Raw genomic sequence first — 15,128 nt, 5'->3', positions numbered from 1 at the left:
TAGATCTAAACAATAACATTCAAGATCAAGTTGTTGTTGTTGTAACTGAACTTTAGACATCTCAACACGATTTTGCGCTTCTAACATTTTCTCTTTCATCTCAGTTTGAATTAACAACAATTGTTTTTGTTGTTCAAATGTTAGATGAGACATTGTAGGCGTCGCATTAATGAAATCTGATGCACCTTCCGAATACTGAGACTCTAAAACACCACGCTCGATTAACTCCGTTTTTACCAGAGATTTAATGTTGTCTTTTAAACGTTTATCTTAGCTTACCAAATTAATTTTATAGTGACCTGCGAGTTCTACTATTTGATCCTTAGTCAAATCGTTTAACAAACCTTCACACCGGCCGGTGTTTCGGAGTGGAAAGCAGATAGTGTTATGACCTGTGCTTTAAATGGAGTCGAAAGCACTTTAGGCACATAACCTTTTCTAGGCTTCAAGGTGAGTCTGCAATCACCTGGCCCGAATTCAATACACGAGTCGTCAATTGACAGTGCCTGCAGGTCCCCAACTCGCTTAACAGAGGCCAGCGCAAGCAGGAACGCTGTCTTGAGAGAGAGCGCTCGCAAGCTCGCTGATTGCATGGGCTCGAACGGGGGTACTGTAAGAGCGTCAAGCACAAGCGCCAAGTCCCAAGTGGGGAGAGTGTCCTAACTTGAAGACTGCAAGAGAGCTGATCAGTTTTTGTGAGCGCTCCTCCGACAGGCGTGATCGAATATTGATTGAATTCAGCTCCACTCCTAAAAAGGAGATGTTCTGACTCGGTACCAGCATGCTTTTTTGCATATTCACAGTCAGCCCTAAGCTCTGAAGATAAGCGAGGAGTCTGAGCTTGTCGCTGAGCAGCACGCTCTCTGATTGGGCTAAGACAAGCCAATCGTCGAGATAGTTCAGGATGCACATTCCGCTCTGCTTCAGAGGAGAGAGAGCAGCATCCATGCACTTCGTAAACGTACGAGGGGCCACTGAAAAAAACGAAGGGTAGGACCGTGAATTGGTACACTATCCCCTCGAATGCAAATCTCAGGAAGCGCCAGTGGCGGGGGGCTACCTGAATGTGGAAATAAGCATCCTTTAAACCCATAAAGATAAACCAATCTCCCGGTCTGATGTGTGAGATGATTTGCTTCAGCATAATCATTTTGAACGAGCGCTTCGAAAGCGCGCGATTCAGTGGTCTCAAATCCAAGATTGGGTGGAGTTCGCCGTCTTTCTTTGGCACCAGAAAATAACGACTGTAGAAGCCGCTCTCGCGATCTGCAACGGGCAGTGTCTCTACAGTGCGTTTTGTGAGAAGATTGTGTATTACCTCTCGCAGAACTGAGGCATTCTTCCCATACAGTAGACATTAACACACCATTGAAACGGAGCAGTCTGCGGCAGAACTGAAGCGTGTAGCTGTTCTTTATTGATTTCATTACCCACTCTGATACCCCTGACAGCGCCTGCCAAGCTTCTGTGAACTGTGACAGCGGGCGAGACGGGCTGCACACCGTGATGGATAACTCGCCGTTGGGGGGGAGGGAGTTTTATACCACACGAGTGTGAGAGTGAGTGATGGGGGAGCGGGGAGTGAGAGGAGGAAAATTGCCCTGATATTGAGGTGAGTTTTGTATTTTATTATTTTTTTTTACTTTATTGCACTGCACAGGGAAGCAGTCAAAACACAAACATGACAATCGTTCTCACCACCCGCAACAGGCAGGGGGGCGTGGTGAACACACAGCGGAGTGAGCAGACTTCTTCAGTGGCTCGTCTTCGGTGCTGGGTGCAGCTTTCCTCCTCCAAGAGACAGAGTCAGGAACGCAGCTTCGATTCTGGTGCCGGTGGCCTACCGCCTCTGTCAGGGCAGGGCCTATCGTTCTTCAAGCCCTGATGGCGCTTCGGCCACGGCTGTCTTGGCCTCACCGCCGGCTCATGTTCGCCCCGAACAGCAGCAGAAGAGGCGTGCGGTCTTCCCGCGCGCTGTGCTGAGGAGGAGCGGGCGGCTTCGGGCCGGCGTGTTTTGGCATGAAGTGGCTAATGGCCTTAGACTGTTTCTGCTATTCAATGAAGTGCTCCGTGAACGTCTCCACCGACGCTCCAAAGAAACCAGATGGATTCACGGGTGCGTCCAGAAGGGCCGTCTTCTGTGAGTCTTTCAACTCAGTCAGGGTAAGCCACAGGTGACGATCCAGCACCACAAGATTCCCCATGTTGCGGCTGATCGCACGAGCTGTAACTTTCGTCGCTCTGAGGGCCAGATCTGTGGTGCGTCGGAGCTCTTTGAAAACTTCAGGGTCCGGGCCACCCTCATCCAGAGACTTGAGAAGTTTGGCCTGATACACCTAGAGTATCGACATCACGTGCAATGCTGAAGCTGCCTGGCCCACCGCAGAGAAAGCCTTGTCAGCGAAGATTTGTGGTGGCGCAGCAAGATTTAGAGGGGAGAGATGCGTTGTTTCTCACTCTCCAGTTCGCCGCGGCTGCAGGACAGAGATGGGCAGCGACGCTTCCTCCACTGGGAGAAGTTTAACATACCCCACTCTGTCAGCGGAGGATCCCGTATTGCGCACTTGACTGGTGAGTGGCGCGTTCCACGACTTTGCTATTTCGTCGTGCACCTCCGGGAAAAAGGGGCCGGGCCTCTGCGGTGTGTCCTTTCGGCCACGGTCCGACTGGAAGTACCACTCGTCCAGACGGCTTCTGGCCTGCTCGGCAGGAGGTGCCCACTCCAAACCGAGCTCATCAACTGCCTTGGTCAGGACGCGTAGGAGCTCAACATCACTATGATGGAGGTCCCCTGCGTCGCTGCCGTGGAGCGCAGTGTAATCCAGCGGGCTGTTGGACCACTCCTCCCTCACAGACGCTGCCACCAAAATGGCATCATCTTCATCCTCAGCGTCCTCCATGGCACCGAAAGACATCACATCTTGCATGCCGGGGGAGGGACGGAAATCAGCGGTCATGAAGTGCACTGGAAGGGAACCTGCACCAGGGGGTGAGGAGTGCGTGGGCACTGAGCTCGTCACCTGACCCAGACAGATCCACATCGGAAGCTCGCGGCACTTTACTCTTTGGCTCAAAAGAGGTTGCAGAGAAAGAGTTAGTTGGGTGAGTTCATCGCCTTGGACGATGGCCACACGGAGCCTGAGAGTCCAAAGGCTCATATCTCCGCAGTGGGGGCAGTCCAATCCCCCAAGTGCCACCTCTGCATGGGCGCGACCCAGGCAGAAGACGCACGATTTGTGGCCATCAGAGAGTTCGATTGGCTCCGCGTAGGAGAGGCAATAACGAGAGGTCATCCTTGTCCGAAGCTCACCAGAACACAGCAGGGGAGAGAAGGCGTGTCCGCTGCAGCGTGTAGATCACGGTGAGTACTCTTGCTGATAGGCTTCTTGTTTCTCATAGAAGGTTGGCTGAAGGAAAAATTCTGAATGAATGACGTTCAAGCGCTGCCTTATATAGAGTGGGAATCCCCTCATATTTCGCGTGCTTGAATGCCATTGGCCAGTTTCACTGGGGTGATTCAATAAGGCTTCAGTAGTATTTGGAGGAAGGGTTTCCCCATAAGCATAGTAATGCAATGTCGAAGTGAACAAATCGAAAGGGAACACCTATCCCAGTTTGAAAATGCCCAATAATTGAGAAACACCCCTTATTGTACTAGCAGAGACCCATACTTGATCCGCTTGCCCGGAAGCTTCCACAACTGACTTTAGATTTACAGAAACTTACCGTTGTTTGTGAAATAAAAAAACCCGCAAACTCACAGATATATGAGGATGTTGTTTAGAAGTCTTATTTTTTATGTTACTGATTCAGAGTAGGCTATGCTGGAACTGTTACAGGCATAACAACGGGGGTCGGTTCTTTGCAGTGCAGGGATATATGCTGGCAATCTTCCAGCTAAACCATAATTAGGCTGCGTGTCCACCAAAGCGTTTTTTGCCAGCTGAAAACTCCAGGCGCTCTGTTGAAAACGCCCAGCTGTGAGCGCTTTTTTCCGTTGAGACACTGTGGTTGCTATGATACAGAATATCCGCTGAAGTAATGGCAAACGCATAGCGAATTAAATGTTTCTCCAAGCATTATTTTTTATTACAATATTATGGTAGTCCGGCAATTTGAGAAAAAAAAAAACGCTAGCCACGGGGAAAAACGCTTTGGTGCACATTTAAGTTATGTTGAAATAGAAATAGTCACAGATCTGTGTGATTTATAATTATAAGGTCAATTGTGAACATATGTGAAAAAACATTCATATTTTTGATTTAGTGATTAAAGACACTCTCCTCTATAGCAGTTTATACAAATGTTCTACTTAAGTGTACACGGTCATTCCCTTCTCCCTCTATGTGAAAATGCCCAACTTACATCATAATTAGAATCATGAGAACCTGTTTTTTTGTACAGTGTGGAAGGGTTTATGTCTAGAATTTGTGGTTTCTTCACTCAGAGGGACAAAACCAAAGTGGTGTCTATTTTAGTCTTTCATGATATGATGAATAATATTAGCCTATATATTATGTGCTTTGCTAATTTAATTTCCTTTACTGCATTCTGATACCTTATTCCTGTGGCCTAGTTTTATTCTTTACATATTTTACAAACATTTGCATAATCTTTACAGAATGTGAGTTGTTTTTTTATTCTTAAAACATTCTTCATTTAAGATCAGCTAAACAACATAAGACATACAGAATACGCTTGAGAATGTGAGGGTGAAGTACATTTTTGCAGTGATTAAATTAGTTTGGTAATTTCTAAGGACACAGGCTTATGTTGTCCCTCCCTGCTCCCTGATGCTTCCCTGTAGTGTTCTGCACACATGACCATCTCATTTTCTTTACCTCACAGATTTAGTGAAGCATGTTAACTGCTAGAGAGGAGGAAAGTACACAGTTTTCAGGATGATTTTAGGTAAGCATCTGTTAGACGGATGACTAGTTTTATCTTATCCCTTACGTTTTATGTTTTACATGTTTATAATTTGGTTAGGATTTGCCTTGCTGTTTGTTCTTATGGATGTAACAGCAGAGTTTGGGACTACACCAAATCTTAAACAGATTGTCATTGGACGGTGTTTTGAATATGTAACCCTGGCTAATCTCAACCCCAGGTAAGATGTGGGCCTATAAGCATTTTAAATGCTAATATTGTTCATTTTAACCCAGTGTCTTATAAGCAATACATTTGAAATTACTCATAGGAAAATGCAATAATATATTTTTTATGTAGTCAGTCTCTCACATGATTTCATAAACTTGTTTAGAGAAAAATGTCAGATCTGTATCGGTCTCATTACTTTCACTTTCATTAGCTAATATTGCATAGAGTCCTTAAAAATGCAAACTGGAGAAATGTTTAAAATTTCTGTCTAACAGGTACAATTGTGAGAAGATATGGCAGGAGTTTGAAATGGCTGTGGTTAGATCATCACCCTGCGATGTTAGAGTTAAAGATTACCAAAAAATGTTCCAGGTCATCACTCAGACTTTACCATGTGGCAAGGTGATTCCATGCAACTGTTTTCAAAACAACTCAACAACACTATAGAAAGTTTTTAGAAATATTTATTAAATATGTATATTTAGCATTAAAAGCTAAAAATAAAACTGGGCTCAAGAACAGAGTGTGAATTAACTTTGTATTTTAAGTAAAAAAAAAAAAGCAAAAACAACAACAAAGACCCATCCTATAAGGAAAAAGACATGTTGGTTTGTGTTATTTTTGCATTATGTATGTATATTTATTTATTTATTGTTTGTTTGTCAGAGGCCTGTTGCACAGAAAGGATTTTTTTTTTCTTTTTTTTCTCTCTGGCATTAGGTGGACTGGCTTTTAGCAGTACTCAGGGACATGGCCAACCTGCTCCAGGGCACATTTTGTTCTTTTATTCTGTTTACAGTGAAAGTGTTTTAAAGACGAAATTGGCTGTCTTTTTCTGATAATAATTTATTATATTTTTTTATATTAATTATATTATTCAATTGTATATTCTTAATGAATCACATAAAAGCAAATGTCAACGTAAAATGTCTATATAACCCTGTTAAAATTCCTGCTTTTTAAGATATAAAATATACCTCCATGTAAAATAATGTCAGATTATTTTTTCTTCCACATTTAATGGAATATTGAAACCAGCAAATAAATTAATTAAATGCCTTAAAAAAACTATACGCTAGTAGTTTTTTTTAACTAACTCCAGTCTCTTGAGAAAATTTAACTACTTTGCAATTTTGTGTGAATTCTTACAACGTAGTTTGTATGAAAGTGTATGATTTGTATGAAAAAAGTAAGCTCCATCCCTAACCCCCACCTTAAATCTACCCTTCATTTGAGTGAGTGGAGAGGTTGTACAGATTCATAGAAAAATTGCAACAAATCAAAAAAGTTACAAATTTGAGATTCTGTTGAACTGACTAGATAGCTCTTGGATTTGATTTTGTTAATTTAAAAATATTCTAATAATTTTAAAGTTGCTGTTCTGGAGTAAGACAAGAGACCTCATGCACAGCTATGTAGCTGTCACAGGATCCTTCTGGACATTAGAAGACACACTGCTGGGATTCATGTTCAATGATCTGATCTGGTGTGGACAGCAGGAGAGAGAGAGAGGTACCACCAAAAGATGGTACAATTACTAGTTTTATTGATGATAGATGGACAGAAAACATTCAATGCTTGAATACGTTTTATAGATTTAAATCATTTATAGGCTACTAAAGCCCTCTTTCGCTTTGTCTGCCCTAAGGTTTTGACTATCAGTCCTGTCCAAAATGGTCAGCGTGTTTGAACCATCCTGTGTATTCCCTTTGGAAGCAGGCTTCTCAGAATGTAAGTCTTGTTCATTCCATATTATTAAAAACATATATAAACAATATGTCACAACTGTATACTAGCTCTCAGCTGACCAGCAGTGTTGTCGAAATGGTAATTCAATTTTTTTTTTATCAAAATGGAATTCAGCAGCATTAATGCATATCATTGGTTTGAATCTGTCTTTGCAGTTTGCTATGGCTGCGTGTGGAAATATTACGGTCTTGCTAAATGGATCAATTCATCATGCTTTCAACAAAAAAAGGTGTGTATGCTTGCTTGGTATATGCTTACTAGCTGTAATGTGAAACATGATGAGAATGGTTTTGGTCCTTTGTATATCTAAATTAATTCGATTTTATGGTTTAAGATGTTCTTAGTAAAAACTGAGATATAGCCATAAACTGAATTGCTCACCAACAAAAAAATAAAAATAAATAAAAATAAATAATATTGCTTTCACTTCTTCAGTAGCCTAGTGTTACGAACAGTGAGCTAAATCCCTACTCAAAGAGAAATAAATTGGTCCATAACAATTAACAGGGATCCATCTAGGAAAGATCCCTGGGATCCCCACTCTCATTCTTTAAATTTGTCAACCACAAAACACCTAAAGTGCAAATAGAAGTTTAACAAAAGAAACAAAAAAGGAACATCAAACTTCGGGAGGGGCAATTTGCCAAAGTAAAATTACAATAAACAAAACTACTAATAAACAAACTAACCTAGAAATCAGATAATAAATAAAATACAAGTTCTTACCTCCCTGCTAACATAAACCGGAGAAAACGAACAAAACAAACAGGCACCCACCTCCCTACCAAGCTCCACTTAAGGTCCAGGAAGCAAGCAGCCAAACGTAACAGATATCAAACACAACTAAACTGTTACATAATTCAATGATTGCCAACAAGTGTCTAAATTAGCGGTCCTTTCACCAACACACGTCACACAGCAGGTACAACAGTAGCCACCAAGAGAGCGGGGAGCCAACGATTCCTTCCACCGGCTGGCTTAAGTACTGCGACAATCCTTCCGGTCTCCAACCAGTTCAGTCCTCCTAATCAGCTCCACCTGTAATCAATTAGAGCGAAAGAGGGAGAGACAAAGAAAAACACAGGGAAAAACCTATACGCACACACGAACAAGTGATATGCTGTTTCCCTAGCAACACACAAATCCATTCGTAACACCTCCACACCAAAAAGATGCAAACCAGAAGTTTGTATCACTATCCAACAACACCATGAACTCTGGTTCTCAACATTAACCATCGGTTCACATACAACATTAGCCACACTTTTAGGTTTCCCTGCGATGTTCTTCCAAGATAACACTGCCACAGCTGAAAGGGAACTCACTTTTTGCTCATTAAGGCAAGTTACTAAGTTATCTGACAAACCGTTCTTGAAGTCCTCCAACAAAAACAGTTCCTGCAACTGATCAAACGTAGTTGTTTTAGATGCAGCACACCATTTTTCTAACAACATTTTTTTAATCACGTGCAAAACCCACAAATGTTTGCTTCGTTGATTTGATGTAACTACGAAATTTCTGTCTAGATGCTTCAGGAACAAGTTCATAAACCCTCAACAGCTGCTTTTACCACATCATAATTAAGGGAGTCTTCGATGGGTAAAGCAGAACATACTTCTTGTGCCTTACCCACTAGACTGCACTGCAACATTAACGCCCACATATCGCTTGGCCAATTAAGCCTAGTTGCAATTCGCTCAAATGCAATCAAGTAAGCGTCAACTTCTGACTCACAAAACAGTGGTACAAGCTTAATATGCTTACTAGGATCAAATGGAATTATAGCAGCAGGCCTATGTATAACATTCTCTACAGGCTGATCAGTTTGAGGCACACTTACATGCATAGAAGTTACAGCAGGTGAAACAGCAGTTCGCGCATGCTCCCCTTGTCTTTTTCTTCATGAAGCATTTCAAGTTCACGCAAATGTAATATACGATTCTCATGCGCCTGTCGTTTAAGCTGCAATTCTAGCTCTTTTAATTTAAAAAGCAGCAAAGGGTCTGATTTAGATGAGGGAAAATCAATTGTTCCACCCATCTCTAATCCATCACTTTTTTCCTCTTCACCTTCTAAATCAGTTTCTGCAGACAGTAACCCTTTTTCAACAAGTTCAGCATACACTTCAGCTTTACTTTCTTCACTGCAGAACTTGACACAGAAATATTCAAAGTTTCAGCAATTTGCAAAAGATCTTTTTTACAAAACGCATCAAATTGCTGTATACTAGGTTTAGAAACAAAAGCTCCAATCTCTAACTCCATATTCACTCAATGCGTTTTACCTTCTTAAAAACAAGATAAAGAACAATTGTTACCCACTGAAGAGAGACCAAAAATGGTACATTTTAGACATTCGTTAACAATAAAACTCGTTCAAAACAGAAAAGTCAACTAGGCAAACAAACTTCCACTTGTCCACAAAAAAAACAAAAAAAAAACAAGCGGACGAGCCCCCATTTGTTACGAACAGTGAGCTAAATCCCTACTCAAAGAGAAACAGCGAGTTAAATCCCTACTCAAAGAGAAATAAATTGGTCCATAACAATTAACAGGGATCCATCTAGGAAAGATCCCTGGGGTCCCCACTCTCATTCTTTAAATTGGTCAACCACAAAACACAAAGTGCAAATAGAAGTTTATTAACAAAAGAAACAAAAAGGAACATCATAAACTTCGGGAGGAACAATTTGCCAAAGTAGAATTACAATAAACAAAACTACTAATAAACAAACTAACCTAGAAATCAGATAATAAATAAAATACAAGTTCTTACCTCCCTGCTAACATAAACAGGAGAAAATGAACAAAACAAACAGGCACCCACTTCCCTACCAAGCTCCACTTAACAAGGTCCAGGAAGTAAGCGACCAAACGTAACAGATATCAAACACAACTAAACTGTTACATAATTCAATGATTGCCAACAAGCGTCTAAATTAGCTGTCCTTTCACCAACACACGTCACACAGCAGGTACAACAGTAGCCACCAAGAGAGCAGGGAGCCAACGATTCTTTCCACCGGCTGGCTTAAGTACTGCGACAATCCTTCCTGTCTCCAACCAGTTCAGTCCTCCTAATCAGCTCCACCTGTAATCAATTAGAGCGAAAGAGGGAGAGACAAAGAAAAACACAGGGAAAAACCTATACACGCGCACACGAACGAGTGTGCCGTTTCCCTAGCAACACACGAATCCATTTGTAACACCTAGTATGAAATCTTAGGTGCTATTTCTAATACAGTCCATGTATTTTCTGAGATCACAGAAAAGCTTTCGCTTAAACGTTTGGGGACATATATGACATGTTTTATATCAGATCATCGTCTTGTTTAAACTTAGGCTGTGTCTTTACCTGACCATCCACCATGAAAACTTAAAATACTTAAAGAAATATTCGGGGTGTAGTACAAGTTACACTCAGTCAACAGCACTTGTGTCATGATATTGATTGCAACTAAAATTAATTCCCACTTTTCCTCCTTTATTATTTAAATTATTGAAATGTTTCCTTTCTAATGGGATCTCATAATGCATCTGCTGATGCTATGGAATGCCCTCAGCATGGCCGGTGTCTGAAGTATGTGTCATAAACATAGCAATCTTTGATTGCAAGTCAAGTTGGCTGAGGATTTCTGTAGCAAATTAGCTCAAAGGGGAAATATTCATTATTAATTATAACTGGTTATAATACATTATAAATAGGTATATCGAGCCGATCTCAAGGATCGGGATCGGGGTCGATCAAGCATTTTTTAACTGTTTGGTATCAGCTCTCCTTAAGCCCGCTCCTTATTTTATGTCAGCTGTCATGCAAGTGATGTGCAGTAGGTAGCAGTATTCACTTTCCAGTAGATTTGCCAACCGGCATTAAAAGCAAAAGAAGACGCTCAAATGTGCCCGTTCAGCCGCTATTAAAACCAAGAAGAAATATGCATGCGTGGCGTGCATCAACCTGTGAAGTCTGTTCTACTCTGTCACACACATTTGAGCTTCCGTGTTCAATGTATGTGATGTGCACTTTTGTAATGATCACTCATTCATTTATTGTTTACTTTTATCTGCTGTCAGACTATCTGAGAAATCGCTGTCGTAACGCGTTGCTCTGGATTGCGTCTTGCTTTGGATTTGACTGACAGACTGGCGTTCTGACAACACAGGCTTCATTCTTTCTAACTTTATAATTTTGTACCTTTATGTTGCAATTATTCTGCTTATTGTATATATAAAATACAAGTTTACTTCAGTATTCCAATATTCTACCAATGTCTTTATACAGTATGTGCACATACATACATAGAAATAGTGTATCTTATATATGTATACACACACATACAGTAGATATATTAGTTTTACTCTCTGCACAACTCTGTATACATTGGATTGATTTTAATAGATTTAATGTACTTGGATTGTGCATCAAACACTAGGAATATACAAGTATTCAATCAGGTCTCAGATACTCAATATTCAATGTCTTGGAATGGGGGCACAAAAAAAACACGTTTCCCTGAGAAGATTGAACGAGCATTGCATAGAACGCATTTGGGGAAACTCCTGTTTACTCTATTACTGCAGCCTGATTTGTTCACGTTTATGTAGCTGCACAAACCAATGGCACTCTAGTCTACCAGAAAGGGCAGAGCGGACCTCTATATAAGTCGGCTCCAAGTGCCATTTTATCAGAATCTTTTGACTGAAGTGACAGCCATCAATTAGAGTGCAGCTTATAGCATAGCAAGTGATGCAATGCTCGTTCCCTTATCTAAGGGAACCAAGGTTATGTTAGTAACCGGAGCATTCCCTTTCGACCGGTGTCTCCCGTTGCATAGAACACATTTGGGGAACGCATCCAATCATGCCGTGCAGTGCAGAACCAAGCCTGCCCTTTGAGCCCAGCCTCGGGAAACCCAAGTTAAGGAATCCTAGAAAGCATGAGCAAAGTTGAGACCCAGGCCGATAGGCTTAGGACCACAAGACATAACCCTTTTCCGTCCTTGGGGAGAAATATGTATTTTAAGAGGACAAAATCCATGCCTGCAGGGCAGGGACATCTAAGCTATAGAATCTGGCAAAGAAGGCAATGACCAGTCGGAGGCCGAATAAATCTCACTGATAAAAATTCTGCTAGACCATGCCCAGAAGGAGGCCATTACTCTAGTGGAGTGGGCCCTCAAACCTATGGGGCACTGTGAGCCTACTGAGGTATAAGCCAAGGCTATGGCATCTACGATCCAGTGAGAAAGTCTCTGCTTCATAACTGGTAGACGTTTAGAGCAGCCTCTGAAGCAAACAAAGAGCTGCTTTGATTGTCTAAACAGACTAGAGTTCTTGACATACACTCTAAGAGTCCTTACTGGGCAGAGTGGATTGGGGCCCTGCTCACCATCTGCAGTGCAGAGTGCTAGAAGAGTGATAACCTGAACTTTAAACGGAGTTGAGAGCACCTTAGGTACATAACCATGTCTTGGCTTGAGGATGACTTAACAGTCTTTAGGCCCAAACTCAAGACAGGAAAGCACTGACTGACAGTGCCTGCAAGTCACCTGCAGTGCCACTCGTTTGACCGACACTAAAGCCAATAGGAGGGCAGTCTTAAGCGTCATGGGAAGCAGTTCGGCAGAATAGAGCAGCTTGAAGGGAGGGCATTGTAGGGCCCCTAGGACTATGGACAAGTCCCAGGTTGGCATAGTACAAGGAGGGTTCAACCTCCGAGCTCAAACTTAACGACTATGTCATTTCTACTGATTGGCCAGCTTCGATAGAATGGTTCGCTGCGATAGCTGCTACATAAACTTTGAGTGTGGAAGGGGCTCACCTGTTGTCCAGAAACTCTTAAATAGGCTATTTTAGCAGTGGCTAAGTGGCTATTTTAAATAGCCTAATAGAAATTATATTAAGAACATGTGAGAATAAATCTGTTCTCAGATACCAAAGATAACAAGAACTCAGCATAAACTCTCTTCTCTCTCGGAATCGCTCGGAATACTCTTCTTCTGTGTTTGTTTACACTGGTTTTCGAAACAAAACCACTCTTGCCATTTTGTGCAACAGCAGCTGCTCTGGTCATGTGATTTAAGGTCAAATCTGATTGGACGGCCGTTTCAGCGTGGAGCGATGGGGAAAAAAATCAACACACAGGACGAAAAAAAATCTTTGCTTTTTTGCGCCATGAATGATCGCGCCTGGTGTGAATAGCCCCATAGGGATCTATTGTTTCGATTCAAAAGCATTATCGCGCTGAATTTCTGCAACAGATTATTCCTTTAACAGATTTGAATATTAGAATATTAGCTTTATAAGTAATTAGCAAGATTTTTAAATCTATACGATGTTTAATAGGGAGCGAACGCATGAATTAACGTTTCTGCATTTGACATTGAGAGCATAGGTCGTAATTTAGATATATTTTTTAGATGGAAAAATGCAGTTTTACAAATGCTAGAAACGTGGCTTTCAAATGAAAGATTGCTATCAAATAACACACCTAGGTTCCTAACTGATGACGAAGAATTGACAGAGCAGCCATCAAGTGTTAGACAGTGTTCTGGGTTATTACATGCAGAGGTTTTAGATCTGATAATTAACACCTCAGTTTTTTCAGAATTTAGCAGTAAAAAAAAATTACTCGTCATCCAGTCTTTTATATCGACTATGCATCCTGTTCGTTTTTCAAATTGGTATGTTTAACTGGGCCGTGAAGAAATATAGAGCTGAGTATCATCAGCATAACAATGAAAGCTAACACCGTGTTTCCTGATGATATCTCCCAAGGGTAATGTCAGACTTGTGTTCCCGTTGTGTTTTCCTTCCCATGTGTTCCTTTTTTTCCCTCTTGTATCATTATGCCCTTATTTGGTCCTTCCTGTTTACTGTTCCCATTATGTTTATTGATCCCAGGTGTTTCTCGTCATCCCCTGAGTATCATCAGCATAACAGTGAAAGCTAACACCATGTTTCCTGATGATATCTCCCAAGGGAAACATGTAAAGCGTGAAAAGCAACGGCCCTAGTACTGAGCCTTGAGGTACTCCATACTGCACTTGTGATCGATATGATACCTCTTCATTCACTGCTACGAATTGATGGCGGTCAGATAAGTACGATTTGAACCATGCTAATGCACTTCCATTAATTCCAACAAAGTTTTCTAGTGTATTCAAAAGAATGTTGTGGTCGATAGTGTCGAACCCAGTGCTAAGATCCAGTAGCACTAATAGAGAGATACAACCACGATCAGACAATAAGAGCAGATCATTTGTTACTCTAATGAGAGCAGCCTCAGTACTGTGATACGGTTTAAATCCTGACTGGAAATCCTCACAGATACCATTTTTCTCTAAGAAGGAATATAATTGTGAGGATACTACCTTTTCTAGTATCTTTGACAGAAAAGGGAGATTTGAGATCGGTCTGTAATGAACTAGATCTTTGGGGTCAAGTTGTGGTTTTTCAATGAGAGGCTTAATAATAGCCAATTTGAAGGTTTTGGGGACATATCCTAATGACAATTATGAATTAATAATAGCCAGAAGAGGATCTATGACTTCTGGAAGCACCTCTTTTAGGAGCTTAGATGGAATAGGGTCTAACACACATGTTGTTGGTTTAGATGATTTAACAAGTTTATTCAATTCTTCCTCTGCTATAGTAGAGAATGAGTGGAATTGTTCCTCAGGGGATCTATAGCACACTATTTGATGCGATACTGTAGCTAACGGCTGCATGTTTACAATTTTATCTCTAAAAGTATCGATCTTGGAAGTAAAGTAGTTCATAAAGACATTACTGCTGTGCTAGAGGGAAATGTTCAACACCTGTTGATTTTATTTTTAACTTTATTTTTTTGTTAATTTAGCCACTGTATTGAATAAATACCTGGGGTTATGTTTGTTTTCTTCTAAAAGAGATGGAAAGTAATCTGATCTAGCAGTTTTTAAGGCTTTTCTGTAGGATAGGCTACTTTCCCGCCATGCAATACAAAATACTTCTAGTTTTGTTTTCCTCCAGCTGCACTCCATTTTCCGGGTTGCTCTCTTTGGGGCACGAGTGTGCTCATTATACCACGGTGTCAGACTGTTTTCCTTAATCTTCCTTAAGCGTAAAGGAGCAACCGTATCTAAAATGCTAGAAAAGAGAGAGTCCATAGCTTCTATTACATCATCAAGTTTTTCTGAGCTGTTGGATATGCTGAGGAATTAAATCAGGAAGATTACTTACAAAGCAGTCTTTTGTGGTAGAAGTGATGGTTCTACCATACTTGTAACAAGGAGTAGAATT

At 41.2% G+C, this 15,128-nt stretch overlaps 1 protein-coding gene across 1 annotated transcript in view; it reads left to right on the top strand.

The window, feature by feature from the left end:
- Window positions 1-4,848: 4,848 nt before the first annotated feature.
- The window catches only part of LOC107693813 (ADP-ribosyl cyclase/cyclic ADP-ribose hydrolase 1), a 38,288-nt gene continuing 28,008 nt past the window's right edge, over window positions 4,849-15,128 (top strand). The window contains exons 1-6 of the mRNA XM_016493335.1: window positions 4,849-4,911; window positions 4,990-5,110; window positions 5,376-5,502; window positions 6,474-6,612; window positions 6,749-6,831; window positions 7,005-7,078. Of these exons, the coding sequence (XP_016348821.1) occupies window positions 4,902-4,911; window positions 4,990-5,110; window positions 5,376-5,502; window positions 6,474-6,612; window positions 6,749-6,831; window positions 7,005-7,078 (554 nt within the window). The 5' untranslated portion in view covers window positions 4,849-4,901. The remainder of the gene's footprint in view (window positions 4,912-4,989; window positions 5,111-5,375; window positions 5,503-6,473; window positions 6,613-6,748; window positions 6,832-7,004; window positions 7,079-15,128) is intronic.

This window comes from Sinocyclocheilus anshuiensis, unplaced genomic scaffold, assembly GCF_001515605.1.
Source record: "Sinocyclocheilus anshuiensis isolate Anshui unplaced genomic scaffold, SAMN03320099.WGS_v1.1 scaffold2312, whole genome shotgun sequence".
Classification (NCBI taxonomy): domain Eukaryota; kingdom Metazoa; phylum Chordata; class Actinopteri; order Cypriniformes; family Cyprinidae; genus Sinocyclocheilus; species Sinocyclocheilus anshuiensis.
The sequence above is the reverse complement of the archived record's forward strand: the minus strand, read 5'-3'. Positions and strand labels throughout refer to the sequence as shown.